At 42.7% G+C, this 19,917-nt stretch overlaps 1 protein-coding gene across 1 annotated transcript; it reads right to left on the bottom strand.

Annotated features, from left to right (window-relative positions):
• Nucleotides 1–344: 344 nt before the first annotated feature.
• On the bottom strand, nucleotides 345–19,502 carry LRRC40 (leucine rich repeat containing 40). Its single transcript, XM_064454833.1, has 15 exons — nucleotides 19,243–19,502; nucleotides 18,404–18,585; nucleotides 17,331–17,404; nucleotides 16,253–16,382; nucleotides 15,702–15,825; nucleotides 14,747–14,889; nucleotides 13,577–13,749; nucleotides 13,189–13,279; nucleotides 9,612–9,657; nucleotides 7,546–7,654; nucleotides 6,544–6,651; nucleotides 4,781–4,891; nucleotides 3,002–3,079; nucleotides 2,076–2,261; nucleotides 345–1,073 (listed from the first exon to the last, which is right to left on the bottom strand). Exons 1-15 carry the CDS (start codon nucleotides 19,400–19,402, stop codon nucleotides 968–970), a joined length of 1,821 nt encoding a protein of 606 aa, XP_064310903.1. The 5' UTR covers nucleotides 19,403–19,502; the 3' UTR covers nucleotides 345–967.
• Between the last annotated feature and the right edge of the window lie 415 nt (nucleotides 19,503–19,917).

Here is a 19,917-nt window from a genome sequence, read left to right as displayed (position 1 = left end):
AGGCAGCTGCCGCTTGGCAGTGTGCTCGTGGCAGTGCTCGCTGCGGATTAAAAACCAACCAAACCTCCCCCAGAGGCAACCCAGCTGGTTTCTGCATCGCTTCCATGCCCCCAGTCATAGCCCGGAGCAGCCCAGCAGCAAAGCAAGGGATCCGCAGTCACCGGGCGAGCAGCATCAAGCAGCCCTTCGTTTTATATTAATATCCCATATGCGTTACTATTATTTACAAAGGTATCACTTTCAGGCCACGGAAACGTGTTTAAATAAACAATGAAAAGTAGCTAAATGTTACTGGCTAGAAAACTTGATTATAGCATAGTCTTAAAAAAAAACCCCTCAAACCATACACCTAACAGGAAACGTTTATTATTTCAGTGCAGCACCACCATCAGCCACGTTGTGCTGCTGTTACGCGAGCCGTGAGCGCAGCTGCCAGGCCACCGCCTGCCGCCCCCTCCTCCCCGCCACGCAGTTTGAGGGTTCAAGCACTTTATCACACACCGACAAGTAACTAATTCTTCGAGGCAGCAGTGAAGAGACTAAATACCTTACGGGAGATTATAAAACAGGCGTACAAAAAGCAAAGTGTTTACTTCTGCCTTTCGCATAAATACTTTGATATTGACAATTCTTTTAAAAATTAGCTTAATTGTAAAAAAAACCATTGTCACTATTACCGACGGCAGCTTTCAGTGGCATTCCTCATTACAAAAAGTGTAAACGCAGATCACGGTACTGTAAAACACACTCTTGAAACATGCAACTTCGAGGGGAAAACAGTTCATAGGCGAGTTCTTTCTTAGCATGCAGCCTACACGCAGGACTGTAAGTGCTTTGTGGCACAGGCCAGGTTAACAAACGGTTGAGAGAAGGCGGAAGGCAGAAAAACCATACAGCATTTGGTCGGAGAAGGTAATGCTTTGCTTGTACTTCGATTCCCGAGTCCGCCGAGGACGCAGGTGTTGTATCAAGTAGGAATTCGGCTTCTCAGGTACTCCAGCACTGCAGCTGTTCCCTTTGCCAAAATGGCTGCTCGGGGAGTGCGGAATGGATTTCCTTCTAACAGAAGCGTCCTACAAAAACAGAGATATTTTGAGCTACTTTTGTAAAGACTTTGCCTTGTACCAACACATCCAAACACGAAATAATTATTTCAGAAGATTCAAAAATCTGTTAAGTAATTCCTCTTCTGTTCTACTACAATATTTTTAATTTCTGCTTCCCTAGTTCAAGGTAACTTATCCTCTTTAGAGACCTCAGAATTTTAATTTATGCTCATAAATCAGTGGTGGTAAATTATCCTAGCCACACAATAGACACCCACCCTACTTCTGCAGAAAGCCTCTGCCAGAAGAAAAAGAACTGCTGAAACACAGAAATGGCACAGTAAAAGGGGAAAACAGTGTTAAATTGCAACCCTCCGCTTTCTAGCTTAGCTGCCAGCCCACTCTTCTTTGGTACGCCCAAATCTCTGTGGAGGTTTTTGCTTGCGGGGGTTGGTGGTGTCTTGTTTTGTATTTCTGAAGTCCCTCCGGAGAGTGTCCTCACAGGGGAACCCATAGGGACCAGTCCTTTCCGGCCTTTGACACGACAGCCTGCTTGCGCGTAACTGACCTCTTTGAGGCGCATCACGCCAGGATATTCACAGTCGCCTCTCCTCATACGCTCCTTGGCAACGGGAGTTACACACACAGGTAAGGAGCTAGCAGTATTAACTGGCAGACAGCGCTACGGCTCACCTCCCTGGCTTGCCTACAGGTGCCCCAGCAGCGCCTCTGTACACACAGACAAGGTAACCAACTTCAGCTCTAACATTAGGTTTACACAAACCAAACGTACCCTTTCCATTTTTTTTTCTTCTAAATCATGAAACAACTCCCCCAATTCTCTGCAATATTGAGGAAATACAGAAGAAAAAGCATTGTTTTACAAATGGTAAGAGAGACCCTTTTTGTGCACTGAGGGCTACAAACAAACATACTGCCGGTTAGTGCTTTTCCTGCTGACAAAATGTGCCCTGAAGAACTCAGTCAGGATGTATTTTTATAGAACAGGCCATGACATAGACCACACACCTGAGGGTTTCACAGTTTCCAAGTTCTGGTGGCACCTGGAGGAGGTCGTTGTTCTGAAGGTCCAGTGTTCCAAGCTTGTCCATCTTCTTTAGCTGCAGCGGGTCTATGGACCCAACCTGATTGTTACTGAGCAGGATTGTCTCCAGTGCTACCATGTGATACAGGACATTAGGGAATACTTTAAATCTTCGGAAGAAAAAGGAGGCAAACAAAAGTCAGAAATAGGGCATTCAAAAAACTAGCAGCCTTTAAAATCAGACAGCATTTCAGCTTTAAGGTAAATGTTTAAACATGCTGCTCTGAAAGGAGAAAGCATCCACTATTTTACCTTGCACCCAGAGAAAAGCTGAACGAAGCGTGCTCAGTGACAGCTCAGCACCTCTAGCAGAACTGCAGGCCAGCTACGACAGGGAACATGACTCACCAGGGTGAAGGAGGAGAACAAAGGCCAGTTGTTCTCCGTGTACTTAAGAAGAAATGCCCTGCTGAGTCAGAGGAACGGGGCTTCCTGCCCAGCGCTGCGTCCCTGCTGGGAGCAAGAGCAGCAACAGCAGCCGCTCTTCAGGGGCACCCCTCGGCTGCTTCCTGCTGACCATTCCCCTCACATTCTTCCATCATTTGTAACTGCTGTATGATGCGTACCAAAGGGTAGTCCTCTTGGTATCCACTTTTTGATGTATTGTTCACAAGACTGTTTAATCCCTTTTTAAACCAACTGCTGCTGCCTCTCCCCAAAACTTCTGGGGCAGAAAGTTCCAAAAACACACTACCCATTGTATAAAGAAGTACGTGCACTTTATCTGTTTTAAGCTCACAGCTAGTTGATCAAGTGCCCCCTCATTCTTACATCACAGGAAAATCATACTGAATTCAGCCCAGTTCTTTTTATTACTGTATTAAAAAAAAAAATCTAAATAGTTGCTCACCTATTAAAAGAAAGATTTATTATTTGCAGTCTTGTCAGTGCCTCCATTTCCTCAGGTAAAGATGTCAAAAAATTATTTCTGTGTATCAAATACAGACAAACAATAATCACTAACTGCTATGAAGTTTTAGTTAAGAATCCACAGAGACAGAATATGCATACTTATCAGTGCTAATATGTCATCTTGAACCAATTAATTGCTTCAGAAATGGGTCAAGACCATGCTTGAGTACAGATGCTTGCTAATGCAAGCCAGGTTTGCATTCTCATTTCTGCCAGCAGCAGATTTCAAGTCTGTCCTCTAAAGATTCCCATGTGTTTCAAGGCATCCAACAACTCCACAAACCTGCATGGCAATTCAGTTCCTTGGGTTTCAGAGGAAAGCTTATGGAACTGCCCAGATCTTGGTGCCGAAGTGAATCAGTAGGGTAACTCTAAACCTCTTCAAAATTCATTTAGCCTAGCAAAATTCATCAGCTGCTGCCAGAAACTCGTTCATGGCTACTGTTACCCTAGTGTATCCCACAACAGGAAGTTGTTCAGAAGCTTCTTAAATAGGGGGAATACACAGGTTTTTAAGGATGAACAAGGTATGTCCTCAGTGTGACACAAAGAGCCATTTCAGGAAAATAAAGACCACTCACTAAAAGATACCCAGACTTAGACCTAAATTCTTAATCACTGAGATATTCAGCCTTGTTCCCTCATCAATCTCATATTACCATCCATTTCTGCAATCTTCAGCCTAACTCCTCCATCAGCAGCACGTATGCCACTGCATCACAGACTGGCTGAGGCTGGCAGGGACCTCTGGAGCTCATCTGATGTAGTCCCCTAGAGCAGGGGGGCCAGGACCATGTCCAGGTGGGTTCTGGGTATCTCCATGGATGGAGACTCCACCACCTCCCTGGGCAACCTGTGCCAGTGCTTGGTCACCCTCACAGTGGAAAAGTGTTTCCTGGTGTTCAGAGGGACCCTCCTGTGTGTCATTTTGTGTCTGTGGCCCGAGCACTGCTGGGAAGCGCCTGGCTCTGTCTGCTCTGCACCCTCCCTGCAGGTGTTTATACACATGGGTGAGATCCCCCCCTGAGCCTGCTCTGCTCCAGGCTGAGCAGTCCCAGCTCTCCCAGCCTCTCCTCATAGATCACCTTGCTGGCCCTTCGCTGGACTCCCTCCAGGAGCAGCAGATTACTTTAAACCAAAGTAAAAACCTGTCTCTGCAACTGCTTTGCTACTTCTCATTTTGTGAAACACCAAAGACAATAAATGCTAGCGAGTTGCTCCTGTGTCTAAACAAATGCAATGAGCATTTTTCAGAAGCAGAGAAGGTAAAACGACAGCAGTAACTATCTATTGCAGATAAAATACCTACAGATAGCTTTGGTTTCAGGCAGCACCACAGGGTTCGTACCTTCACTGCGTTACTTCTCAGCTATCCTCCAGGATTTTTTTGGTGTGGGGTTTGGGGTTTTTTGGGAGAGGAGGAGGGACTGGTTTTAGATAGCAACTTAACACCTCTGAGACTCTCTTATGACTGAGAGAAGGCCTTTCATCACTGCAAGTCTCAGAGCACGTCCACTTGGTTTTTGTGCTTTTCTTTAACCGGTGCCTAAATCTAGGCCACTTGCTATTTCAGATCTGCCGGTCATTCAACTGTCGTGGAGGCATTTTGGGAAATGAAAAATTATTTCAGTACAGCTATTCCACTGTAACAGATGGCTGGTTTAAAAAGGCATGAAAATAAATTACCGAGAAAGGAAGTTCAGCACACGTCACAAACCTGATATCCAAATGTGTCAATTTATGGAGCATACAAAGCTCCAAGGAAATAGATGAGATTTTATTGAAGCCAAGGTTGACATCACAAACCGCATCTTTCAGCTCCACGATCCTGAAACCCAATTGGAATATACTTTATTATGTAAGCTCATGTTTCTATTTTCTATTTTCTAAGTTGTTGAAAAAAGCCTGCTTTATTCTACAAATCAAGGACACACTATGTTTCTTGACATTTCAGGAGCAATTCTGTGGAGTGAAGACAATGGAAACTTCACCTGTGAAAGCTGCATGTCCTGGAGTCTTACACTTGATGTAAAGACAAAGCTTAGAGTCACTTTTCTAAAGGTATTAGAGGAGTAAATTTTCTCTTGCTGATTAGGAGAGTAAATTTCACTACAAAAGCCTACTCACTCAAATGCAGTTAAGAAGTATTTCAGAAACTATGGCACAGATGACCAGCACTACCATCTCCTGCCCTGTGTTTTAACAAAAAGACTATCCATCATCTTTAGCAGTCAAACAGACAGAACAAGATTGTTATTTTATTTCCATCTTTCATTTCCGTTCCACTGTTCTGCTATTACAGATTCAAGGAAACACAGCATTTGCTGCTTCTGTGAAATGCTATTATACCAAGGCGTTTGGACGCAAAATATTTAACAGCTCAAAAAGTTACCTGTTGAATCCCTATAACAAAATCTCTGGTTTAGCCCTAAAAACAAAGGGTAATTAAATGAGCTAAATACTCATCTCTCCTATCTGGATTGCCACTGAATTCTCCGGCACCTAGCAACTGCACATCTATACCTCCCTCCTCAGTGCATGCTACAGCCTCTAATACAGTGAAAAAGCATGGGAGGCACAAACATTATCTCCTTAAATTTATTTTCCACACATTGTACTGAAAAGAGATTTTTTTCCTATGAGAAAGAGATTGCACCTCTTCAGGTTCAATGTGCTAAAGGTTAGATGTTCAGCACACTTGGGTCCAAGAATGGAAATAAGTTACCCCCACAAATGTGGTGGTATCCTTAAAATCAGCTTTCAGGATTTTCTTGGGCTACCAGAGATGCAGTAACCTTCCTCCTTACAGAAAAAGACTATTTATTCCCATTATACAGACAGCTCTTCCTTGACTGCGGATGAAGTAACAAGTGCAATAATACCAAATATCAAATATATAATATCAAATGCTATTTAATGGGACACAAAACCTATCCAGAAAAGAGACATGGAAATTATTCAGGCTTCCTTAAAAAACAAAACCACAAACAATTATGCTGTTTGAAGAAACTGCATTTAAATAGAACCTCAGCTATAATACAAAGCTATCACCCTGTAAAGTGGTGAATCCACACAGATTATCTTCATATGGGAAAAAGACCGCTTTGTAAAGAAAACAACACTATGCTGTAGTTAAGTACAGCACTTCATTATTATGAGAAGCCACATCAGTCTCCCTCATTTATTTCAACAATGCTTAGCAAAGCAAGATGAAAACCCGCATGTAATGAACAGACCACTGAGTACAGCCAAGCTGCGATCTTTGAGCTAATCAATGAACCCACCTGCGTGGTACTCATACTAGAAATGCAAGCGCGTTATTCAGCACCCCAATTACACTTTCACTTGGGCGGGTGAGTGTACACACACACACACACAGAGCACAAAGTGTAAATATTCTTGACGAGGAAAAACACAAGATGCTGAGAAACAAAAGTAGGAAAGAAAGTAACAAATAGAGAATGACCTTTACAAAAGTACCTTGGAGGAATTTCATTCAGCTGATTTTTGCTGAAGTTGACAGTGGCAACAGGATTGCTTCTGACTGCATCGAACATTTCATCGGGAATCATGGCTGCCTGTTTCTCACTAAACAATTGAAAGCATTTGGCTGAGTAACATGAACAAATTCATCATTTCCTATTTATGAACAAGACATTTTCATCTTCTTTTAGGAAAACATAAGTAGTAGAATAGGTATGTAAGTATCTACAGCTTGAAGTCCTGGAAGGACCGTTAATCAGAAGGCTACCAATCACTGCACCACACTACACGGCATCTGGGCAGTAATATCATTTCACACTGACACCCTCATCTGTTATTTTGCTTAAGAAAAATCGGTATGAGCTGAGTTATGTCACCACCTCAAAGAACATGTGAATGCTCCATGCTGAGCCAGAAAGTGTAGCAAGATTAGCATCAGGAAACATCCACAGCAGACCAACGTTTAACTTGGGTAACTGCTCAGTTTGGAGCTCCTGAACATCTGTGGTGACCAAAGCCATCGCAGCCCTTTCACCACAGCGAGGTCCTTTCCACAGTCCAACTCTCAGCAGGACTACCCATTTCACCCAACAGTTCTTGAGTTTTCTTCCCCCTTCCCAATCTAACAAGTTACATTGCTGGTTACATTTAAGAGATAACTGAAGAGATACTGACCTACTACAGGATGTTCTGAGACTTAATGAAAATTGCTGAAGAAGTTTAAAAGGTACTAAAAGCACCTGAAGGTATTAAGCATTTCAGTCAGTTAAAAGGAATGTTACTGCAAGTATTTGATAATACAAAGAAGTAATTTTAAGAACCTGCAATTCAAATCTGCCTATTCCTGAGCACAGAAATTAAAGTAAAAATGCACGAATGCAGCAGGATTGGCAGGCAGTTTGGTATATATCACGAAGGGGGGGGGGTGGAGGGGAAGAAGCAAAAACCAGGAAAGTGTTCTTACAACTTTAGAAATAGGCAATATTTCAAAGCACGTACCTATATTCCAGTAATTTTAGTGAAGTTATGGCATGCATGTTAATCCTTGACTCACTTGGAAGAGTCATGGCTGTCGCAGGAGGCTCTCCATTTGGGCTAGTTACATCATCTAGAGACAGCAAATGTATATAGTCACACCAACTACAGGCTGCAGTCAGATTACTATCTACAATCCACACGAAGAAGCTAACTGGTGTTGCAAGGCTACTTCGAACGTTTAAGAAACGCGGATTAAAAGCATTCTTCTTCACATCTGAGGTGTGGCATCACACCCTAGGGATTCACACACGCCTAAGTAGGGCGAAGCTTAGCTAGAAATCCAAACACATAATAAATCCAACTTCCACTAAAAGGAGTTGAACAAAACCCTATGGAAACTCAGCAGCATTCATCAATAAAAGTCTACTAACAATTGTGCCTAACCACAACTAATTATCCTTTCATTAAGAGAGGTCATAAAGGGTCAAAAACAAGTTTTAAAAAGGACTTTTTCCAGTTTAAACCTCTACAGAAATAGGACTCCTGCTGGTTTAGCTCCAACTTAGATGCTGTAACACGTAGAGTAAAACCATAAGCATTGCCATACATGCAAGACATTAGCTGATTTTATTATCCACAATTATATTACCTATTCTAGTTCACCAGATAAGCTTCTGAGTGTGTACTCTAGCATCCAATTAGTTTTTGTCAAGTGAATAATATGTCGGATTTGCATGGAACCTGACATTTTGAAGCAATTTTATACATTGCAGTAACCTAATTAATACTGCCATCCTCTGGCAGACAGAAAGAAAACCCACTTAACAAAAGGAAAATTCATACATACCGTTTTCAACAAAAGCTGCTTGCATGTATTATCAAGGACCCTTCTAAATGAAGAGGTTAAGCATTTTTTTGCCATTTAAATGCAGCATAATAATTTCCTATTATATTTAACATGACCAGCAAACTCGGTCATTTTGCCTACTTTATGTTTCAAAACTTAAGACAAAGATTTCTAAAGATGGTAAATGGAACCCCTGTTCTGAAAGGATTTAGTATTCTCAGCATGCAAGTTACTTAGAGACTCTGACAGTCTGTTTCCTATACAATAAAAAATAAACTGTCATCTCCACTACTTTCTTTAGAGAACACATAACAAAAAGACACTATCTCAGTGACTTAGAAGCCCAGGTATCAATCTGGAAAGGGACTTGGGTGTGCAGCAGCAACTAGTAACTTTTTGTCCGTTTTTTTAATACGATCCATTCTTTTTTACAAAGTACTGTGTCTGTTAGAGAAATGTGATACAGGATCATCTGGGTGCTTTTTCATCCACAGAGGCAGAGCTTTGAATCCAAGAGAGGATTCTGCAAAAAACGTTCAGCATTTGCACAGAGAAGTAATCAGCTTGAATATTTAATCTGATTTTTTGTGCTATGACTTCTTAATTATTTCTGTAGGAACTGTTGGGTTCAAGATTGTTAGAGAGTCAAAAGATGAGAATGATGTTTAAAATAATCAGTTACTTTCTCCCCCAAAAGTTTTTATATTCTTAGTCAGCTATGTGGCAGACTTCATGGCATCACCAAGACTTTAAGGCAGACTTTTTTTATGCACATACTTTCTGGAAATCACAGGGCTGTACTGCCCATGTTACTACATGAATGAATAATACATAATACCTTTGCAAAATCTCACCTACTCTTCTACACTGTGACCAAGCCAGCAGAGAGATGGCAAGCTTAAAAAGAAGAACCCCTTATGTAAACTTCCCACGATTTCAGGGGAAGAATAAAAAAGCTACTGGAACTCCTTACGCAAAATGCATAAAGGGACCAGAGGAAAAATACTTAAAGTTGTTTTTCTAAATTGTAATCCTCGATAATGTTTGCTATTTGGTCTTACCTAACAGAACAAGAAAATTAAACTGCCCTGAAATGTAAGAGCAAACTATTGAGTAAAGAAAATTCTATTATTGCAGGGTAACTGAAGGGAAACCAGATTGAAACAGCTACTCTCCATAGGTTCCACTTTAATTGCTTAGAAAGACTATCTTTAAAATGCAATGCAATAGAGCAACATACCTTGCATTCTGCTTCTTAAATATTTCAGAAGTTCCTGGGTGCCTTTCTTAAAAAAAAAAAAAAGTCGATAAGCATTTGCCAGCCAGTATTTCCACAGCTGTTTGACAACGTAGAATGACAGCTCCAGTCACACAGGTGGAGCCCATGGCACTGCTGACTATAAAAGCCACCTAATGCTTCCCATAGAAAAACCTTCCTTGTGGCAGCTTATGAACTTGCTTATTTTCAACTGGAATAAACAAACACAATTGTAAATGTCCAATTCCATGTCACTCCTCCGTGTTTTTAGCTTTTTATCTAAAGTACTTAGCCAATTTCAAGAGCAAGGAAAAAATGTTCAAATAAAGTTAATCTTCTCTTTATAAAGGTCTAAAACAATTATGCCATGGAGAAAAAATTTAAAGTTTGTCAAGGAAGCTGACTGTTCAGTGTTCCAGTAACTTTTTACGTCCAAAATTAGTAACTCTGGGAAAAACACTGCAATTTACATAATTTGCATGGATTTTTAGGAGGTGGATTCTCCGACGATTTGACTTTCAGTCCTCTCATAGCAACTTTTACTGGCCAAACACAGTTACTACCTGCATACTGTGAGTAATTAAGCATGATCTCATCCCACCCATTTGTTTTAGGATAAAGCTATGTTTTCCTTACAATTTTACACGCTCCTCGATGCTTTAAAACCAGGGACTGACCTGAAGCACTGAATATGAATTAACATTTCTCATTCTAGCTGACAGCTATATTACACACAATAAGAGACTGGCTGATCTAAATGCAGAGGAGATAAAGGAAATGTGGAAGTGGGAAAGGAAGGAATTTTCACCCTGAACGTGGTGAGACAACAGAAACAGAAGACAAACGACTGAGAAAGAGAGGCCGGCAGAGACTGGGACTGACTGCAGGCATGGCTAGGCACTGCATGCGCTGAGCCAGACACAAGAAGCCAATATGGGAGGACAAACCTGGAAACCTTTAAGGAAAAGGTGAAGGTCAAACAGAAAGCTGCGTAACAGTCACATGGCTTGCATGGAGGGTAACGCAGACAATAAGACAAAGCTCAACAGCCAGGTCACGGTATGGCAACTGGAAATTTATCAAGAAACAAGAACGGGTTTGGGACTTGAATGAGGGGTCTGAGGAGAAGGAAAAGATGAGACACAGCAGGGACGGGCAAGAGAAGAATCTGTGCCTGCTACACTAAACTTACCTCCCAGTCCTTGCCAATCCTTAATCTCACTATTCACCTGCTGCTAAGAAGTGCCCGGGGAACCCTACAAGTTTATCAATTACTCCTCTAAATAAAAAAATCTAGATAGGCATATGAAATTCCAGTTATATGATTTTTACAGTGTTGGTAACGGATCAGGACAATATAAGTGGGTTGGATGAGTGGACAGTAAGGTGGATTGAGAACTGGCTCAACAACAGAACTCAGAGGGTCGTGATCAATGGGGCAGAGTTTGGATGGAGGCCTGTCACTAGTGGTGTTCCCCAGGGGTCTGGGCTGGGTCCAATCCTGTTTAATATATTCATCAATGACCTGGGTGATGGGATAGAGTGTAACCTCAGCAAGTTCGCCAATGATACCAAGCTGGGAGGAGCGGCTGATACACCAGAAGGCTGTGTTGCCATCCAGCAAGACCTGGACAGGCTGGAGAGCTGGGCCGAGGGAAACCTCATGGAATTCAACAAGAGCAAGTGCAAGGTCCTGCCCCTGGGGAGGAACAACCCCATGCACCAGTACAGGCTGGGGGCTGAATTACTGGAAAGCGGCTCTATTGAGAAGGACCTGGGAGTGCTGGTGGACAGCAGGCTGACCCTGAGCCAGCAACGTGCCCTTGTGGCCCAGAAGGGCAAGGGTATCCTGGGGTGCATTAAAAGGAATGTGGCCAGCAGGTCGAGGGAGGTAATCCTCCCTCTCTACTCTGTCCTAGTGAGACCACATCTGGGGTACTGTGTCCAGTTTGGGGCTCCCCAGTTTCAGAAGGACCAGGGAACTGCTTGAGCAAGTCCAGCAGAGAGCTACAAAGATCTCCCTTATGAGGAAAGGCTGAGAGACTTGGGTTTGTTCAGCCTAGAGAAAGGGAAGACTGAGGAGGGATTTCATCAATACCTACAAATATCTGAAAGGAGGGTGTCAGGACGATGGGACTAGGCTCTTTTCATTGGTGCCCAACGACAGCACAAGGGGCAACGGGCACAAGTTGGAACACAGGAAGTTCCACTGAATCATGAGAAAAAACTTCTTTCCTGTGAGGGTGCCAGAGCAGTGGCACAGGCTGCCCAGGGAAGTTGTGGAGTCTCCTTCCCTGGAGACATTCAAAACCCACACAAATGCATTCCTGTGCCCCCTGCTCTAGGTGTCCCTGCTCAAGCAGGGGTGTTGGACAAGATGACCTCCAGGGATCTCTTCCAACCCTACCATTCTGTGATTCTGTGATTCCGTGAAGTCTAGAATGTCATAATGGAATCCTTGTGCCTGTCGTTTGCTACAAATTTGAAATATACTTAAGATATAACACACATCTATGCCCTTACATTTGAAAGATGGCAAATCCTCAGAGGCTACGGAATACCAGAACTAAAGCAGCCAGGCAACCTTTACTCAGGCTCCTTTGCATGTACATTTTAAGCCAAATTTGAGCTCTGTAATCACGTATGACATCCATCCACAGAATCCCAGCTCATTAATTTAGCATATGTAATGCTCGCTTAATCAGATACACCATGTTTTCCCTCTTCTGCCAGACATTACAAAATTTCATTTCAACAGAGAGTCTTCAGCATTGCTTATTTTTAGGGAATCCCAGTGCTTTGTAAACATTTATTTTATAGTACTGGCAAAAACACAGAAAGAAATAATGTATACCGCTAATGAGAAGAGGGGCCTGCTGGGGAAAAAGTAAAAGGGAATTCTATAGCAGCAGTTAGTTGTGCCCACACTCCAGCCTCCCTGCTGCCCTATGTACTTGTTTTCTCATGCACAATCCACACCTTCACTTTGCTGTCTACCTACAGAGAGAACGCAGATCTGAGGTGTGCTTTCCGTAAGAAAACATAGTATATCAGATTGTCATTGCTCAAAATGCATCTGTCATCAAATATGCTTTGGAAATTAAATCCTAGATCCTTAATTCAGGCAAGTAGGAAACGAAAAAAAAAATAATCCAGAAATCCATGCTCATCTAGGAAAAGTCTGATATCAAGTACTCGCCTAGCACTGCAATGAACTGTGACTGCAACAGGATTAGGCAGCAGACAGCTTCCTCATCCTTTATTTCCCCAGACATCCATTGTTGCATTTGTGATATATAACTTCTGTAGCAAATCAGAAACAGGTCCTATAAAGCAACAACCTCCTTTATTCCACAGTCCTCATGATCTTATGCACTGCGTCAGACTCCAGTGGGAAGAGTACCCAAACCACAACACAAAAAAAGGACATGGATTAAAGTTGCACAGGCTACTTGAAACCTGGATGTTCTCTAACACTTTAAATTGTTTTGTCTACACAATTTGGATAACGTACACCTGAAACATAACCAAACTTTTATGCATTGTCTACAGTGCTTACTTGCAGAAGGTCTCTTCGAATGGTTCTCAAAGGATTTCCCTCTAATGCCAGGAATTTCAGCTGAGGAAGGTTCCCCAATGTGTAAGGTAATCTGCAAATGGAAACAACTCATTTCAAAGCATCTTCAAAACAAGTTCTACAGAATTTGCAATGGTTTGTCAGATGGCCTGGTATTCTGAAGCTCAGGTTCAAATAAAAAGATACAGAATATATTACATTTAAGAAAGGCACAGTTTGATCATAGCACTTACACAATATAGAATGGGTTCCTCCATTTTGTGATTGAGTCCTTTTTTACTTACATCTTACAAAGTGAAATACATCAGCCACAGAATTAGATGCCATTAGCTATGCCTTATCAGAGACATAATGCACTTTTTAACATTACCTACTGATATCATTGTTGGCGAGGTCGAGTCGCTCCAGCTTCTGAAGCAGAGTAATTTCATCAGGAACTGATTTTATCTTGTTGTCCCTAAGTTCCAATACAGAGAGGGAGTTCAGATGCTTCAGATTCTCTGCATTTAATATTTCAATCTGATTTTCACCAGCATGTAATTCCTATGGAAAAAAAGAGATCACCTACAATTATGTTACTCTAGTAAAATTACTTTATAACTTAGTAATCTCCTAGATCATGGCACTGGCAAAAACATATGGTGACATGGAGAAAACACAGATCTTGATTCCCTTTCACCTGCATATGAAATATGAAAGCCTCTAAAGATCCAGAGGCACAAGTCTGAACTTAGTTTGCTCAAGAAGTTTCTTAAATTCCAAATTACAGGAAGTTGAGAGGGCAGCTCTCCATGTCCCTATTGGAAATGTTTCTTATAATGGCAAAAATGAATGATTCTTTAGACCAAAAAGAATGTACACGTGCTGCTGGACACACTAAGACACTGAACTTCACATATCAACACGAACTATGTTACAAAATGCTGAAATAGCTTGGGATTTTAACTGCTGAATTCAGAATTATGCAGCACTAAGAGTATTTGCATCCTTTGATGGATTTGGTCAGTGGAAACAACACAGTGATATAGGCACTCAGTTGGCACAATTGTTTTTAAATTAGTTGAGTAATAAATTTCTGATGTTCTGAGGCAGGTGATTCTCAATTTTAAACATATTGGGAATTCAGGCTACAAAAGATTTGGAAGATCTGACTACATTAAAAGGAAAAAAATATACTTTCTCTGCAGTTACAAAGAAAAAATGATAGTGAACAAAATAAATTTATCCAGAAAATGGTCCTAGAAATACAAAACAATGTTGCAGGCAATTTTAGATCTAGTTTTTCAGTCATTGCTCTTCTAAATATTTAATTTCAAAATCTGAAGAATACTGCTGCACATTTGTCTTCCAAATGACCTTAAGATTGACCAATGCGGACAGTAAGAGTAATTGCAAATGGGGACGTATTAGAGTTCTACACACAGAATTATAAACTGTTGATCACAGCAATTCACAAAAAAAATGTGTTTAAAGTAACAGCTTTTTTTTGAAAAGTTTACAGCAAATAGATTTGCAGTACGCCAACCATTTCAAACCTTACCTTCAGTAATTTGCACGAGGGAAGTTCTGGTAAGGAACGTAATTTATTTTTTCTCAGATAAAGTTGTTCCAAAGATGCCATAGTCGCTAATTTAGAAGGTACAGTTTCCAGGTAGTTTTTTGTACAATCCAATTGTCTTAAGCCTACAGAAGAAGAGTGCAAGTGAAAAATGGAAAAGAAAGAGAAAACAGAAGTTATTTTCTACAGAAGCATGAATATCCTGGGTTTTAAAATAAATATAAGAACATTTTGCCCATCAGAATTTTGGAAGAAATCAAATCAATTAGCACCAAAAACAAGGCTTCTGCTTTTCATTTGTTCTTCATAGGATATTCTGGAACGCTTTCAATGACACTGCTAGATACGAGTGCTTGTTTAGAGTACGGGACTGGAGGGAACAAGAAAGGGTCCAATATTGTAGACTATCTCAGAAAGATCTGCAGGTATTTTCTATAGCATTTATAAAAGCTGGCAGTCTACCACCTGCTCCTGCAGATCCACCACAGCTATTAAAATATGTTTCATATCAACCTCTAGTCAGCTTGAAATCAAACATTAGAATTCAATTTTATCACTAATTTTTCTCTCCAATAATTTCAACTCTCTCTCATTTATGCTTTATTTGCCATCTGAAATATGCAATAAAGGAAAAAAATTGTCAAATTGCTTATTGCAGTCTTAAGGCTAACCACTTTTAAGCAGAACAATATTAATCCTGACACTTTTCTGATTGTTTTGTGTCCCATTTATCAAGAAATATGAACCACAAGAGGACTCAAGTTTGATATACAGTAGCTGTAGCTGATTTTTAAAAATATTTCTGAACTAATATTCTTGAGAATATGTTAACTCTTTAAGAATATACTTTGTAAATCCTGAATAATATGCACTACATTTCTGAAGTAACTACAGAACTAGCTGTATGGCATTTAATAATCTGAGGAAACTAATTTACTTCTCATCGCACTGATATCTGCAGGCAGGCTCTTGAGTTGATTACAAGCCAAATTGAGTCGCACTAAGTTAATGAGCAAAGCAAAACTTGTTGGAATGTCTGTGAGATGGTTGTTGGACAGATCCTGAAGATAAAAAAAGAAAGAGAGAGAGGAAGAGAGAGAGAGGTTAGAAATAGGGATGTTTAAAATATCCCACGAGTACTGCTACTGCAAGTTAATTACTGGCAGAACATTAAAATTCGATGACTGACATCTTCAGTATCTCCCTGGCAGAAATGTGAATGGAAGAAACAAGTCTCCCATGACTGACAGATCACAAGGGATTTGATTTTTCTTAAAATATTCGGCAAACCAAGAGCAAAACTTGGTTTCAAACAAACAAAAAACACCGAAACAACCCACCATGTAATAACTGACAATCTACGTAAGTCATTAGAATATTCATTAATTTCTGCCATCTGAGCTATGTTTTTTTTAATTAGCAGTAGCAAAACACAGATAAAGCAACCTTTCTGCACAAATAAATATTTTTCAAAAAGGTGTAATTTACTAATTCTTCTAAATTGACAAGCTGTCCAAATCCATCCGGCAAGCGACTCAGCTCATTGTGATGAAGAAGAAGGCTCTTCAAATTTGACAACTGCATCAATTCTTCCGGGATACTTTTCAGTTTGTTGTGGCTAGTATTCAAACATGGAACACAAAGGGAAAACCCAATTACTAAGTACTTTTAGGAACACACCTGCATAAAGAATACTTCTGTTACATATGATGCTGTCCAAACTAGAGTTACAACACTTGCATCAGCTGGATTATCTTAGCCACACAAGGCCTGTTGAAACGCAAACTCTTCAGACCCTAGAGCAAGTACAAAGCACATCCAGCATCAGATATACTGGATATTCCGTGCTGCCGTAGACTAACTGTTAATGACACCTGCAGTGAGACAGGCTTACGCAAAACATTCTCACACTGCAGCACACACACACACTTGCTGTTCGGGATACTATCACCCTTAAGAAAAATCTGTCTCCTACAACTGTTACAGCCCTCTGCAGTGGATTAGCTTTCTAGGAGACATTAATTATGTTTATTTGTTGAAGAATACTTTTAATCCTCATCTGAATTTACAGTATTCCAGCTGGATCTTACATTCTTTTGTTTTATGTAGTTCACAGACACAGTGGCACCATAGCCTTTCTCCTTGTGCACAAATTTACAAAATAACTCCAGTAAACAGAAGAATATGAACTTTCTGGCATGAACAAGATCTATACAATTACTTCCAGTGTATATTAGTCATGACAAAAACTATTTTTGTTCCTTTAAAACAAAATTGCCAGACTGAGGCACGTGAATGTAGATACTGCTTTGTCTCATTACTCCGAATACAACTGTTTTCACCTTCTAAGCAAGTATGTGACTTTGAGTATCAGTGAAAATAATCAACAAACCTAAGACCATCTGTCTTGATCCAAAACCTACGATTCTCAATATATTAATATTCTCTAGTTAAAAATGTGAACCTGATTTTCTGAAAGATTTAACATACTGCAACCTCTTATTCACACGGTGAAAGTCACTGCACTATTTCTCATGTTCCAGTTTTGTAACATGTACTTACTTACCTGACATCAAGTTTCTGAAGATTTTCTAATTGTCCTAAAGCAGAAGGAAGCGATGTCAGTTGATTATCATGCACCTGGAAGACAGATTTTAGAATAAAATGACTAATTTGTACCTTGCAGGTTTTCTTTCCCTAGCCCAGAAACAAATCAAGCCAACCTAATGTGAGACCACATCTGGAGTACTGTGTGCAGTTTGGGGCTCCCCAGTTTCAGAAGGACCAGGGAACTGCTTGAGCAAGTCCAGCAGAGAGCTACAAAGATCTCCCTTATGAGGAAAGGCTGAGAGACTTGGGTTTGTTCAGCCTAGAGAAAGGGAAGACTGAGGAGGGATTTCATCAATACCTACAAATATCTGAAAGGAGGGTGTCAGGACGATGGGACTAGGCTCTTTTCATTGGTGCCCAACGACAGCACAAGGGGCAACGGGCACAAGTTGGAACACAGGAAGTTCCACTGAATCATGAGAAAAAACTTTCCTGTGAGGGTGCCAGAGCAGTGGCACAGGCTGCCCAGGGAGGTTGTGGAGTCTCCTTCCCTGGAGACATTCAAAACCCACAGAGACGCATTCCTGTGCCCCCTGCTCTAGGTGTCCCTGCTCAAGCAGGGGTGTTGGACAAGATGACCTCCAGGGATCCCTTCCAACCCCTACCATTCTGTGATTCTGTAATACAGAGGATAATTTTGTCTAAACTATGTCCATGCCTCAATGCAATTACCAATAGCAGCATTGCAACTGCCAATCTTTCAAAATTCGACTGAATGGATAATAAACGCTAAGAGATTAGATATGAAGGAAGGGATGTGTGCAGGAAAGGTGGTTGCATCCAGTGATAGCTCTTTCTTCAGTGTCCACATAAAACTTCCTAGGTCTTTCTGGAGAACAGTACCCACTACCAGTGTATAAACTGGTTACAGATCACTGATAGTATACAATCTTTTATCCTGATAATACACCAATGCCAGTTCTGCGTATCCACCATTGCAGGGAAATGGAAAACAAAGATCTGAGACCGTGTTTTCCCACCTCCTACAGAGAGAGTACAGTCCTACCATAACAGAATCATTGTACTTACATCCAGAACAGTGAGCGCAGGCAGAAGTTTGACATCGTCTGAAAGACACTGCAGTTTGTTTGAGGCGAGTATCAGCTTGGTCAGATCTATTTGCTCCCACCAACGATCCGCAGCACCAAAAGAGAGATTCTGATGGGCTTCCTCTGGAGTATCCAAATTTATCCGCCATACATGTTGAGGCACTACATACACAAACATATACGCATCAACTGATAGTGATATTCACTCTCAAACTTCCAATGTCATAGTGCTTTCCATATATACCTACACACATATAGTCAACATTTTCTAGAGGTATTTTTCTAGAGCCGACAATAACAAGCTGATGGAAATCTGCCAGCCACAGCTAAAAGTAAGCTAAGCTCCGAACAGATGGCAGGAAATTTTAATTGTTGTTGCTCCCTCTGTATTTTTCCTGTTCTGCCCGCATGGCATTGCCAAGCATAAACCCAAAGCACAGAAGGAACACCGAGCCCGCGGAATCGGCGAGCAACCACCTGCAAACCCGGTGCCTGCTCCCTCAGCCGAAGAGCCGTGCGGTTTCCCGGAGAGCCCAGGGCTCGGCACAAGCACAGCCGCTTTCCCAGGGCTCCCACTCCGCCACAGACGGGCGCGGGCGGCGGGCCCAGCGCCGACCTGCCCGCCCCGGCCCTCGGCGGCAGCAAGCCCGGCTTAGCGTGGCCGAGGTGCGGGGACCGAAGAGACGCAACCACGACCTGCAGGGGAGGGAAGGGAGCAGCGAGTCCCCGCCGGCGCCGAGCCCGTCCGCGCCACCCCGGAGCAGCGCGGCAAGGGCCGCGGCCAGCTCACGGCGGGCCCGGGGCGAGCTCCCCCCTCACCCTCGCTGAGGCTCCGGCCCGACAGGTTTAACTGCCCGCTCTTCCGCGCCGCCCGGAGCAGCCCCTGCGGCACGGCGGGGCCCGCCTCCGCCGCCGGCCGCCTAAACCCAGCGCGGGGGTCTCCCGCAGCCGCCGCCCTGCTTCGCGCCGCCGCAGCCATGCTTCGCCGGAGCCGGGCCGGCACCGCCCTGCTCGCCTGCCGCCCAGCAGGCGGGGCCTAGCGCGGCCCCTCGGGCGGGCCCTGGCCGCCATCCCGCGCAGCGCTCGGCGGGCTGCCGGCCTCCGTCGCCCCGGCGCCGGCCATTTCCCGCCCAGCGGCGCAGGTTGTAAACCCCGAGGACGGAGGGTGCCCGAAACCGGCGCCGGGCGGGCAGCAAGCTCGCCCGCCGCCCCCGAGCGGCGGGAGAGGCCGGCCTGGCGGGGCCGCTGGCACCTCCCCGGCTGCCACCTTCGTGCAGGGTGAAAACTGCCGTCTTCGTACTGATCTGAGCCCACCGCTGGACCGTACAGGTCTTTAATCATCCAGGTCGGCTTGCAGTTTGGGCCATGACTCCCTCCAACAAATGGGAGGCCCAACGAGAACTCCCTTCCCCTCAGCAGCAGCGCTTCCCTCGAGAGCAGTCTGAACGTTTGGTGCAAATCCACACAGCCTGTGAACGCAGCAAGGCTAGAAAC

The sequence above is a fragment of the Phalacrocorax carbo genome, chromosome 6 (assembly GCF_963921805.1).
Source record: "Phalacrocorax carbo chromosome 6, bPhaCar2.1, whole genome shotgun sequence".
In the NCBI taxonomy this organism is placed as follows: domain Eukaryota; kingdom Metazoa; phylum Chordata; class Aves; order Suliformes; family Phalacrocoracidae; genus Phalacrocorax; species Phalacrocorax carbo.
The sequence above is the reverse complement of the archived record's forward strand: the minus strand, read 5'-3'. Positions and strand labels throughout refer to the sequence as shown.